General features: G+C 33.0%; 1 protein-coding gene across 2 annotated transcripts in view; it reads left to right on the forward strand.

The window, feature by feature from the left end:
• The window catches only part of LOC119635170 (mitochondrial 2-oxoglutarate/malate carrier protein), a 30,401-nt gene extending 18,561 nt beyond the window's left edge, over positions 1 to 11,840 (forward strand). Inside the window, exons 1-3 of one of the 2 annotated variants that reach the window (XM_038029809.1) lie at positions 10,250 to 10,301; positions 10,376 to 10,421; positions 10,593 to 11,840. In XM_038029809.1, the coding sequence (XP_037885737.1) occupies positions 10,700 to 11,653 (954 nt within the window). In that variant the 5' untranslated portion in view covers positions 10,250 to 10,301; positions 10,376 to 10,421; positions 10,593 to 10,699 and the 3' untranslated portion in view covers positions 11,654 to 11,840. Of the gene's footprint in view, positions 1 to 10,249; positions 10,302 to 10,375; positions 10,422 to 10,592 lie in introns of those variants that run through there. The other variant, XM_038029810.1, reaches the window with a different exon arrangement.
• Positions 11,841 to 14,397: the final 2,557 nt, after the last annotated feature.

Below are 14,397 nucleotides of genomic sequence, written 5' to 3' on the forward strand. Positions count from 1 at the left end.
TATAGAGTTGGTATTTCTCATTTGTTTGCAAAGATCGATTACTTTTATTGAGAAGAAACTGCCGCGTGCATATTTTTTTAGTTCGATATCCACCTGCAAATATAATTGATCAGTAATTTTTGTTCTGTTTCGTAAGGCTGGAGGAGATTTTCCATAAAATAATCATTTCTTTCTTTAAAACGGTCACGTATTTAAATTGTATGCTGCGCGCATGTACCTCTTGTCTTTTTCTTTCTTTTTGTTTTATTCATATAGCGGTTTTCGGTTTTTCATCAAGAAAGAAACTGCTAAGCAATAATAGCATTACCTTCCCTTTGCTCGGAAAGTAAGAACGAAATTAGAAAATAATTAAATGCTTTCTGGGAAAACATTAAACCGTTTAATAATAAATAATAAGTTTGCGTGATACGAATTATAACAAGAGGATTACTTTATTAATTCCAATGAATCAATCTGAAATGGGTGGTAAATTAATAATTAAATTAAAAAGTCCGTTGTTGTAAGAATGCAGCGAAAAAGAAAATATTTAAAACCGTTTTATATGTTTATCCACCTAATGCCTTAGGTACGGTACGATTGAAAATGCACAAACATTACATTATGTGATGTAAGTTGGATTGTGTGTGTGTGTATGTGCGTGGCCATGCCCGCCCAAAAGGTTTTCGTTAATCACACAAAATGTCATTGCTGTGGGCGATCCTGGTTAGCATTGTCATTGCAAACAACATACACTGCACATCCTGTCGTCATAGTTGCCTTAACTTGTAAAAAAGATTGTGACAGTAACGGTAGCGAATGGCTGAAAGACCATATACATCGTTTTAATAGCGGCTTATAAAGTTCACATAAGCAACGATTTTATTAGCATTGTATGATAGTAGCAGTGGGATATGGCTGGACTTGTACATTGACATAAATAAAGCAATTATTTATGTTCGCCACCTGAGTTCGGTTTTGTCGGTTTGACATTAAAACGACGTGAATTGTTCACTTAACCATAACGTGGACTTACGTAGACATATTTTTTCCCCTGTAATAAAAATGATTATATATTTTTATATACTACGCATACTACCTATAATAAAACTTAAACGCCTAATTCCGATCACATTTGATTTAGAAGTATGCATAAGAAACACTATAAAGCAAAAAATTTCAGAGAAGAGGATAATAAGTGAAAGCTCGGAATATATTGTTTTACTTCAATATAATCGATTGAAAATATAAAATTAGCCGCAATTTTTATCCATACTATTCCCATCCCCCATCCCCCATCCCCCATCTATTTAAGTAAGTTATGTAAAAGTCGGATCAAAGCATTTTTGCTCTTTTTTCGTTTACATACTTTTTTGTCTTCTTTCATTTTATTCCTTGATTTTTAAAGCAGACCGACCACATAATTACACTCTTTCGCTTACTCATTCATGGCAATACGTCATAGAGTACAATGTGTAACTTTATTATAAAACAATAAATCATCGCTACCGATAAACGTGGCGTGATTTCTTTGCTGACCTGACCATTGACATTTTTGAACCGAGTGACATCATTTTTCCCCTTTTGCTTTCAAGTTCCATACTCTAAAATTGATGTTTTTCAAGTACAGTCGAACCCTCTTTTATACGATGACTCGTTCCATCATTTAAATTATATAAATATATGAGCGCCGTACGCGAAGCTTAAATCGATTAACTTTACTTAATAATCAGGCGGTTCGTGAATAACAAATGTTTGTTTTTTTCACAGAAGAGAAAGAGAGAGAAATGTATAAAAATTTATCAATAGATATTTTCTATCCCATTCATCTGACTTGTTATGCGAGCCTATCTTAGCCTGTTAACAAGGTCGCAATTTTGCAGCCGGGGCGCCATTCCATAGGCAGTGGCATAATTGTGAAAGCAGAGTAAATCTTACATGGACTTTAAAGACTTTTTGAATGTTATCTACAAGCTGGCCGAACCCGTTCGCCAAAATCGCAAAACGACATAATCTATTTGGGAAATATTCCAAGGGGTTAATATTAAGTTAGTGCGATTTCTGGGAAATTAGCTAAATATAATCAGGCTAAACTAATCATCTGCTCTGTTTATGTTCTGCTCTGTGTGACAAAGTGATGTATATTCCAAATAATACACTCCTCAGTGGTTTTGATGAAGTCTATCCAATTAATTTCTAAAGTGTTAGCAAATTTATAGAGAAATTGGTCCAGGAAAGGAACCGTTCTATCTTTCCACTTGAGCTTCCCATGTTACGTTCAGGCGGTTTCAAATTAGCTGAACGAAACGGTCCCAAACTGTGCTGGCTGGCAGTCAATGTTACATAGAGAGCTGGAAAGCTTGTTGATTATTACTTTCGCATGCTTGTCTTTAGAACAAGAATCTAAAGGTTGTAATTGATATTCATATCGCATACCTGATTAACTAAATGCCGACAATAATTTCACCATCGGGTCTGCCAAACTTGATAGAACCCGCTTAGAAATCTTCCAATCTGTATCTTTAACAAGCTCTAACAGCTTATTTATTTTTCAACCTGTTCAGCTAACCATCGCTTAGCGGCGCATGAGTCCTGCATTAGCTGAATGTTTAGATGAAGCAAATAAATCGCGATAACGATTAGTAAGGAAAAGTTATAAAAAGTCTCTTAAAAGTCTCTTAAGTCCTTAACTTTAAGGCATGAATAAATAGGTAAACGTGATCTTCAAATAGCTTACCTTTAACTTAATCAAGTTAACTACTTCGCGTTCACCTGACCGTTGGCTAGCTTGTTTACTTAATCAGTGTATCGGTATAATATGAAAGTAAAGGGCAAAGCAACTTTCTTGTCCTTATGATATTGCGATGACATTTACCAGAGCTTAAAATCTTTACTGTTTGGCGTAAAAAAACATGAACTGAACTTGGCGTACTTAGGAAGGAAAGGAAAGAAAAAATAAATTTGAATAAATTGCATTAAATAAGAGGCGAACTAAGGAACAAATTTGAATTGCGATGTGCAACGAACGTACATGCATAGAAAATATGTTTATTTCTTTCATTCATGTTTTCTCTTCTTCTTCACCTTATTTTTATAAACTCCCATCCCGGGATAGCCGGTTTAAGCATTTCAAGCCATAAATCATGAAGACTGTCTGTCTAGCAATTCTGACGATGATGATGATGATGATAGTGATGATGATACGTTTAGGAATTTAAATAGATTTTAGATGTTCTTTCCACGCATAGTAAGTAATCTTATTGTACATGAGGGCAAGTGGTGCAAGGATAAACGGATAAAATCTCTTTAAAAAAAAAAAATAAATAAATAAATATCCTCTACACACAAAAAAAAAAAAAAAAAAAAACTGAAAGGAAAATGAATTGTTTTATAAATCGCTGCTCAGCGATAAGGAAAACGTTCTAAGCCGTTTGAGAAAATAAAATAAAAGTTTCTCTACATTTTTCTAAAAAAAAAAAGTTTCTCTACAAATTGAACTTAAATTGACTTAAATTGTTTCACTATTTAATTCGTTTTTTTTTTTTTCTGAAATATTATATTATCTTTGTTCTTTTCTTTCTTTCTTTATTTATAAAAAAAAAAAAAAAAAAAAATTAACAATGAGAATGAGAATTTGTGTATATATATATATATAGCTCGATATTAATCTATTAATAGAGTCGGAGTGTATTGAAAAAAAAATCCTTCAACTCTCTCTTGCTCTCTCTCTCTCTCTGTTACTATTATCATTATGGAATGCTTTAACATTCTATTGATTTTAATCATGGTCGGTCGTCGTTATTAAATCCTTTCTAAATAAACGCTTTGATCAACGTACCGTAAAAATTTTATTGATTGCCAATAACGCTAATGCCGAATACAAACTGAAGCAATATGTAGGAGAGCAACCAATGGGCGGCAAATAGCAGTCAACTATACCAACCACACACTTTGCTTACATTACGCTATATATATACTTCATGCATATATTGGTTCATTTGCACAAATATCTGTCTCTGCATATATTCATGGTTACGTTTTATAGGTTTTCTGCTGTGTACTACAACTCAGGGGCTACAATGTAAAAGCACTTATACACGTTAATATGTAGATATGAACGTATATCCACAATGTCCGACTGTAATCAGTTTTCTATGTGTGGTTTTTTCGACATTTCCATGAACGACATTAACGCTGTCGAGCATGATACCTGTTAAGTCAGAATAGATTTAGGGTGATTTACGTTTATAAATACGTAGAAGCAAAGACCTCTACTCGCATATATGCAGGAGCAATTTTGCAATTTCCTTTTCCTTTTGTTTTGTTTTGCTTTATAAGATTATAAACTAATTTTTTGTTCATTGCTTCCCATTAAGCAGTAATTATAGCTCACGTACAAGGCCTAATAAAAATTTGATATAGTTATTACCGAAAAATCTTTAGTTCTTTAATCTTTCCCACTTAAAGCATTTTATTCATTGAATCGTAATCTCCTCTTTTCATTATTATTAAACAGCTCATGTTATTTTGGTTGAACAAACCTAATATTCGTTTAAATTATTTTTCGACATTTTTTAGTTTGTAACCTAAACAAAATTATAAAGTTCTTGAACATCCTTCGCTTCGCCTAGATCATAACGAACATTGTAAGATAACCCTAATCTAACCTTTTCCATAAAAAGTGTACGCAATATCTGCTTTGCTTCCGGGTGCTTAAAAAGGCAATACAAGTGGGAGTATATCTATATTTACATCGACAATCAAATCTCTTCAAAGCCTCTAAAAAAAGAGTATACAATAGCAGTGAAGCTTTTGCCGGAACGCTTTGACAATCTAGGTACTTAGGTATTTCAATGTTGGAGGCAAAAGAAGAACCGACAATTTCGCCAATAAAGGAGTCCAAAGGATACGAGCCGAATATTTCTGCTGTCAAGGAATTATATCACATGGCCGGTGTTGTAATAATTGAAGAAAAAGTTAACCTAATGCAGTATATGAGATATTGCAATTAGGGGAGAAGAACGCTATGCTTGGTTGTGGACTTCTAGATAGGACAAAATTCTCCCAGATATTGTTTGAGAAATACCGATTAGTGTAAAGTGGGCGAGCGGGCAACTGGAATGGCCGATCACGCTCTCTACGAAAGTTAAGCTGCAAGCAAAGTAGGACGTCGGGATTTTTGCGAATAGTCTATAGCGCAAGGGGAAACCAAACCGAAATGACGTTTAAGAAGAGCTAGAAGCTTAGGCGGGTGCAATATACCTTTCACGTTACGGTACCGATTGTTTGCGAAATGATAATAAGCTAACAGTATATTAAACACTTACAAACTTACAAATCCAAGCACAATGTTTCGTATATTCCGGCACATTTTACAAATGACGGCTTGATCGGAGATGTATCTAAAATTGAATTTTTTAATTTTTTGTTGTAAAAAAAAAAAACTGAAATCGATTTCGTTACATCGTATAAAAAGCGAATAAAGTTAAATAGATTTATAAAAGTTAAGCTATAAATTAACGCTTACTGGATTTCCATTGTTGCCCAGTTGTGCGTTATCAAGATTGGCAAACAAAAAATCCGTTTATAGGATTTTCATTTATATCAATTTCATGAAATGTGTTTTTCCTGTTAAATATTTGTACATAAATTCATAAATACAATACTTACGGTACATATATATGCGTAAAATATGCGTATATATATGTAAGTAAGACAAAGACACAAGAGATGCAATAATATCCCCTTTTAAATAAATTTTTTTATTTGCTAGATATTGCAGTCGTCGTGCTGTTGTAAATATTTCTGGTATTGTTTTTGTCATATGCGTACGGTATGAACGCCTTCACACAAAAGCAAACAGTTTCCGTGCCTTTTGCATATTGAGCAAGAGCAAAATTGCACTCAGCTTAAAACGATTTTTTTTACACCTTTCACTTGACAGTATGCGGCATATTTAGCAATTGTTTTCTGCTACGCTCTGATCACACAATTATGGATCTTTATTGTTGTTAATTATTTAAATTTAACTTGGCTAAATGTACGTATTACAAAAGACAAATTCAGCCGTCCACATAAACTTAACGGTCCTGGATTTTCCAACAAAGCCTATAGCTTCGGATGCACGTGCTGTAAGACTTTAGTATCGGCTAATGGAATATGCTTTAAAAATTTAAGAAATTCCTTCGAAAAGGTTAGAGAGCCTCATTATCAGAAACGGGATCGTATAATCCCTATAAAACACATGCAGAGCAAATTGGAAACTTGCCCCATTCTGTGAAGCCACCACTGTTTTTCAAAAGAGAAAATTCGAAATAGTAGACTTAGGATATTAACACTTAATTCTGAACCGATTTTTTAAAGGATTCAATGATGTGTCTACGATACTTAGCAGCAAAAATCGATTTATTATATGTAAGCATATAACGGAATCATGCGTACGCTATCGATGTCTTCGAAAAGAAGATGCAACCTTATACGATGCTGAGTAAAGCTGCCCCTTGTCCTTCTGAATGCGTTATCTATGAATTTTACATATCGCTAACACTTGCCCCACTGATGTCTAAAGATTGCTTACTTTGAACAAGTTGAATGGTGTGCCAAAAGAACTCTATTAGCGGAAAGCTTTACTTTGCCTGTCTGTTTGGAATTATAGTGCTGGTAACTTTGTCGGAGGTTAGGCGATATAAATAGGATATGTAAGTGAACGCAAAAAGATTGAAAAAAATTCGTCGACTATTGCTCATCCTCTCCGTATCACGGAGGCCGGTTTTTTCGAAGATGTTCGAAACACGTTTCATTGCTTGAATTTCCTCACATACCTATACTCTTATAGCGGCTACTACTAAGTCTCTGTAAAGCTCTTTTTCTGCATCGAAATTCTTATATTTCGTAGCGGAAGATTCCAAATAATTGATGCTATAGAAAACAATTGACTCAAATGTGGCCCGTTTTAAGCGAGACGATATAGGAATCCGTGTATGGTTAATTAAGAAAGTTTTTTTTTTTTTGCTCTTTAACGATTTCTTCTACTTCTCTTGGCCTTTAAAGCGTAATGCTAAACAATACTTGCAAAATGCAGAAATTACTAGATCTACTCGCTGGGACGACAGACATTAAAACATGTATATAAATAAAGATATTTAGGCCATTTATGCAATGGTTATAAACAAAGAAACGCAAACAACCATGTAAAGTTGTGCGCAGTTAAAAAGATACATACGCGAAGGTTGCACTTGTTTGCATTGAATTTCTATTTATGCCTATCAAGCCGAATGTGCAAAGATTTGTTAGATGTTTGTCGAATATTGTATACACATATCCTTCCGTCGTGTGTCCATGAACTGAAATGATAATCCAATTTGAGATTAAATTTAGTTCCAAATTTGTTCTTATCATTCTCGTACGAATAGATCCGAAATTCAGAATTTACTAAGAAAACTGATTACTTTTCATTTTTCTTCTAATTTATGGTTTTCAACTTATAGCGATTTTCAAGATTTTCCCGAGTAATTGTTTAAATTGAACTAAGGGAAAGAGAGTTTTTCGTTTTGAAATACATACGGTATGCGATATATATCAGAAACAATAAATCAAATTAATTTGTCATCTTTATTTTGCTGTATGTCGTAGACAATTATCGGAAATAAGTTAGCTAAAAAAGTCGGCTTAAGTCGATTACAAATTCTTTTTCGATTTTCTTTTCTTTTTTTTTTTACTAACTCATACTGGTGACTATTCACATCTCGTTTGGTTCCATTTTTTGTTGGTTTATGCCGTTAGTTGTAAAATGTTATTAAATGCTATGAATTTACATGAAAGTGTCGACCATTATTTGTGCGGATATTAAACCATAAAACAAATTGATTTATTTGGAGCGAGGAAAAAACCAGACATTTCAACATTTAATTTCTTCATAATGGTGTAAAATTTGAAAGGGGTGGGAGCTGAGTTATTTACAAACCTTTGAATTCATTAATACATATCAATAAGGAGCTGTTAATTCATTATGTACATACAAGTACATATGGACGGACATGTATGCTTTCCATTCATCATATATAAGGTACTTCAGAAACAGTGTTTAATCAACCATGGCTGCTGAATAATAGATTTTCATGGTTATTTATATATGTGCATATAAAAATTAAAGTATCTATTGAATTCTTGAAGTGTTGTAGTCAGCATTAAAACCAATTAATAACTATTTCAATGCAAGTATCACTTATGTTATTTACTAGCATATAATATTTATTTCCCATATCTTGTTACTTGTATATATGTGTAGACTTATATTTGTGGGTAAATCTAAATAAGTATGTATATACGTATGTATTTGAAATGTAACTATATATATATATGTACTTATCGCGGTGACCTAATAGAATTTATGTGCATAACCTATAGTGTATATATTCATATAAACATATATATATACATAAATATATATATATATATATATATATATATACATATACGTATACATATATATATAACTTCAGCTTATGAAATATTTAACAAAATAAAAAAATAAGTTCATCGAAGAAAAATTTTGTGAACATTTATAATCTGTTTATTTTTAAGGTATTTACTTTAGAAGTGCTTAAATTAAATCATACGAAGAGCCGATAGCCTGTGTTGCTAGTGCTCAATGTCTTTTTTTTAGTCTAAGAATTCATTTCATTAGTCTAAAATTAAAATAATAATAATAATAATAAATCATACGAAATCTATGCGAAGAAACGAGAAAGACTCAAATCTAGCTTACGTTACACTTTTAGTTTTCTCTTACATCAGCGAGCTACAGAAAATCGCAGTACTTAACGACATATTCGCACTTTATATTCCCGTGAATTTTTTATATCAAGGATAAAAAATTATATGTGTACTTGAACAGTTTAATTATAGTTATCAAATGAAGGAAAACTATACCCATTTGAAAGAAATGTCTAGTAGCTTTTAATTAATGCCAATGAGAGTACTTGTAGCATTCACAAGGTAGAAAATATATTGCGTTTGTTTTCGATCCAAGTTACTTCAAGCCCTTCCTGAAATTTCCATTATAATTAGATTCTTACGCTTCTTTTATATGCATGTAATGATATTTCACAGCATAATGCATGTAATGATACCATGATGATATTACGCTCATTTTCGAAATAGATTTATGGACTCAATTGTTTCGACACTTGCTACAGTGAGAGCAGAAAGACGAATATATATTTATATTGATAATGAACTCTAGGCTGAATAATTTGTAGATTCTGTAATAGGATATGATTGTTACAAACAAAATAAGAGCAGTTTATACTTATTAAACCGTGTATGGTACAAAACTATAGTACAAAGTAACACACATTTCTTTATATATAACTATATACCGGCATTTATTAAATTGTCTCTCAATTTTATCCTCTCTGTTTACTATTAAAGGCACATGCATTTTGTATTGGATTCGTAATAATTCCAGTTGAGTGTCGATAGGTTTTTGCGTAACTTTTTAAAGTAACGAAATTATTTATTTTTATTTTTCTACTAAATTCAACATATAAATTAATTTAAAAGTTTACAGATTTATTCAGCCTTTTGTGAGCTTTTTGTAAATTGAAACTAAAATACGATTATTTTAAAAGAAATGCATAGTTTTAATAAAACCAAAGAAGAGAAATACTTGTACAATTAATTACTTTGTACACAGATTTGTTTACCTATGCAAAGTGTGTTAATAAAAACTACAAAGTGAAAGCGTGTTCAAACGTGCTACCATCACTCAATGCCAAGGTTAAAATTAAATGATGATTTGCCTTTATATACACTTTGTTGCTCTTTTTATTTCTCTTATGAGTATTTTATATTTTTGAATTAACTCTCGCAATCCTTTCTCTCTCTCGCTCCCTCTCACTCTGTCTATTTATTTGTTTGATTTGGCAAGTATACGAAACGTGAGAGAATACAAAGAAACAGCTGTCGGTAAATGAATTAACTATGTACACTACTGGAGACAAAGTGGTGACGTAGTGCTACAAACTGAATACATTTAACAAGATCAATCTTATTTATTGTGTTGATATTGCCGTTGCCAGTAGTGACTGTAGTGACTCGCCACTACATTCTATATTTAATAGTGACGTAGTCAGTGCTTTCGTTTTTTTTATTGAGAGTGAAAAAAAAAAAGTTTATAGTTTTGTTGTTGGATTTTGTTCATTTATGGCGATTTTTATAAAATTGAGAGCCTGCCTTATATTATTCAAGATGAGTATTCTAAGCATTCAGTATAAATATAATACTCTTTCGCTACAGTTTAATTTTTCGCTTGCGCAGAGTAGGTTTGTAGTTTTTTTTGGTTTTACTATAACTATTATTACAATTTCGATAACATATTTGCTTCGTTCCTTTCCAGTTTCATACGTACGCTACTCCAGAGAAACATTTAAAGAAAGAGAGAGGTACGTATGTTTTGTGTGTGAGAGGTGGTTTTGAACATATGATTGCACTATAAAACAAAGCAAGAAATGATTGCAATTTTAAATGTAAAAATATAGTTGATCGATTAGTTGCAAATAATATTTTTTTTAAATTAAGCGTATATTTTTTGTTATATTTATAAAATTTTATAGTGCTCGCGTATAGTGTTAGGAAGTGAATATTAATAAAAACAACAAAACGATAGTATCGTGTATGCACAAAAGTTATAAGAGAAATCTTGCACAAAACTTGTGGCCAAATGGCTCAGCAACAGCAGCAGCAAACAGTTAAGAAAAACCTGCCAAATGGTATGAAATTTGTGCTTGGTGGCATGGCAGGAATGGGCGCTACAATGATAGTGCAACCACTTGATTTAGTGAAAACGCGCATGCAAATCTCTGGCGCTGGTAGTGGCAAAAAGGAATTTCGTAATACGTTTCATTGCATGCAAACCGTGGTGAGCCGAGAAGGCCCTTTTGGTTTATATCAAGGCATAGGGGCGGCATTATTGCGTCAGGCAACGTATACAACCAGTCGTTTGGGCGTTTATACATATCTGAATGACGCGTATAAATTGCACTTCCAAAAGGATCCAAGCGTAGCTGCTAGTATGGGTATGGGTGTGATAGCGGGAGCTTGTGGCGCGTTTGTCGGTACGCCAGCCGAAGTGGCTCTAATACGTATGGCATCCGATGGACGTTTACCAATTGCCGAACGGCGCAATTATAACAATGTCTTTAACGCGTTAACCCGTATAACGCGCGAGGAAGGCTTGACAACATTATGGCGGGGCAGCTTACCTACAATGGGCCGCGCCATGGTGGTCAATATGTCCCAATTGGCTTCGTATTCCCAATTCAAGACTTATTTCCGCACAGGACCTTTGAAAATGGAGGAAGGTATTAAACTACAATTTGCTGCCAGTATGCTTTCCGGTCTACTCACAACCATCACTTCGATGCCCTTAGATATGGCTAAGACACGCATACAAAATCAGAAATACGTTGATGGAAAACCGGAATATCGTGGTACGTTAGAAGTATTAGGTCGTGTGGCCCGTCATGAGGGACTATTTGCCTTATGGAAAGGTTTCACCCCATATTACTGCCGTTTAGGCCCACATACCGTGTTAACGTTCATATTCCTGGAACAATTGAATCAAATGTATTACAAATACATTCTGGGCAGCGAAAGCAAAGGCTCCGGTCTGTGATTATTGTTACGATGTACGTAAAACTTAAACAACTTTTATTTTTTATCTCGTTTTTTTTCTGTTTTTTTTTTTTTTTTATTCTTGTTAATATATACATATATACAAAGTGTTTAAATATATTCCATATAAGAAATATGAATAAGTTCCACAGTGTAAAATCAAATACAAAACAGACAAAAGCACAACAGAATGTTGATCATTATTAAATAATTAATGGGCAAAGGGCTGAAAGCAATAGGGGGAAGATTCTTAGTGCACACACAATGGCAACAAGTGTTTGTATACAACGTTATTTATTGCATGATTCCTAAGCAAATGAAATTAACAAAAACAACAACAACTGTCTTTACTCAGACGGCAAAGGAGACCAGAAGAGATGAAAAGCAAGAGGTAAGCGAGCAGATGCTAATTCATATCGCAAATATTTCCTTGTTTTTGCAATGCTATACATGTAAATATCTGTATGCGAAATAATTTAAAAACATTATTAATTCTTTCTTATTATGCACTTATTACAATATAAACATTTTTGTTTTATTTTTTGTGTTGCGTTATCAGTTCTAGTTTGCTTTCGCTTTTAAATGATTCTAATTCATTTGTCATTGATGTCTGCATACGCACACACATATTCTTAATTATATAAACAAGACTTTCAATCAACATAAATGTATGTATTGAGGTTTAATTTAGTTTAATGGACTTTGATTTCAGTTATCTTGAATTTTTATTAACTTCAATTTTTATACCCGCTACAGCGAAATGATGATAAACTAACTCCAGCATGCTATATGCAACCCCTATAGACAAGTATTAAAAGCCTTATGGAGTGTAGGACTATCGCGAAATTCGTGCGCTAGATGGCTTTAATTGATCTTGCATGTAGCTTAATATTATCATATGAATTTGCCATTAAAATATATTTTTGAATGAATGAGTAGCTAGCATATAATCCACAGCATTCTGATCCACATAATTGCAATAAAAGCGGGAAGGTGTCAAAATATCAGTTCACCGCGATATGGCGATGACATGAGACCTAGCTCTCTTTTTTTACACGATTTTGAAATAACACGGTTCACCAATATATTTTTTAAACGCATTTTTTTTTCATGGATTTTAAGAAATTCTCCTACTGTGTAAAATAGCGTTGGTTATGTTTGCTTTTAACATATTAATCTTGTCCGTCCGTTTCACTGTTCACATTGGCAGTTGGAATTCTGATGCTCAGAAAAATTGCGAAAGTTTGTTGCAGTTCTCGTCGCTGATTTGCAGACTTTCATTTGAAAGTGGGAAATGAATCTGCCTATATTCCAAATACTCCAAAGGAATATATATATAATAGACTTCAAATTCAAATTCAAATTAGCAAAAAAGCTATACTGAAACTATCTAGAAATTTTCCCAATCAGGTCATTCGTTAACGATAACTGCTCTTTATATTTATATATATTTGCCACAGATGAGAGGCATTCAAGATTCGTATTAGAGCTTATGCTATATTATTTACATACCTATTATGCTTGTGTTCAATTTTTAATATATTTTAAGTACTCGTACTGATCTTTCATTTACTTTTAAATTCGACATTAAAAACTTGCCAAACGTGTGTTTATTTCCATTTATAAACATTTTCAATAATTAAAATTTTTTATTTCGAACGATAAGAGGACGGGCGACTTTACATGACACGAAACAAATATTTTGAAATTCAATTTCAAAATCTTATTATATATACATATTACTTTACATTCACCACAAGTGTTATATGCCAAAGCGAATAACGAACTATTAGTACTGTCAGGGTCAACGAAATGCGTGCAATTGATTCAGTTCACTTTAGCCAGCCATACCTGTATGACTTTTCCATTTGCTGCAATTTGTGCTTAAGAAATCAAATTTCTTGCGCAAGTCTTGCTTAGCCTGGTAAGATTTAGTCCATGGTTTATTCTGACGATACTTACCGTCACTTCAGTTGCAGCATTCCTCTCCTTGAATATAATTTGATGTCGCCTACGTGACATGACATGCCTCCGCTTTACATTCCATTCTATTTAAAATTCCTTATTTAACTAGTTTCATGGAATTATATATTCCGAATTTTAGTCAAACGCGCAATAGAATCATTACCTTATCCAGTGACAAGTTTTGAGTGAGAGTGTACATCTTATTTACTTGAAAGGAAATGAAAATTAACAATTATCGGCACACACTAATGTACGCATAGAGGAATTGCTTGATGTTCAACGGAAACAACAACAAATCCGTGCGCATAGCAGGTAATGTATTAATAATAAATGAAAAAGAAGGAGAACCATTGACAAATAAGTTTGCATAGAACTGAAAATAAAGCAAATAATAGTTAAGCTAATAATTTTATATTTCTTTTAGTAAGCTTTGACAAACAAGTCAGCCTAAAAATATCTTCTCGCATCGATCTTCTGTTTAGACCTTCATCAACTCCCCCAGAATTTCTAGGCAAGTACTGTTAGGCTTAGGTAGATTGTATTTATCACATGCGTGAAAAATTAAAACCAATTTGTGCCGTCCTTCCATATTCATACCTTTCACGTCACCTTCGGCCTTCACTACAAATGGTTCATAACGATATTTTACCTAAATTTGAAAAGCATATAAATCTGTAAAATATGTACAAGTATACCGTCCACATATACCAAACACCTTTCCCAAAACATGGATTCTCCTCCCCCTCTTCCAGAATAATGTGTTTCGACCATGAATCATAC

This window comes from Glossina fuscipes, unplaced genomic scaffold (genome assembly GCF_014805625.2).
Source record: "Glossina fuscipes isolate IAEA_lab_2018 unplaced genomic scaffold, Yale_Gfus_2 3, whole genome shotgun sequence".
Classification (NCBI taxonomy): Eukaryota; Metazoa; Arthropoda; class Insecta; order Diptera; family Glossinidae; genus Glossina; species Glossina fuscipes.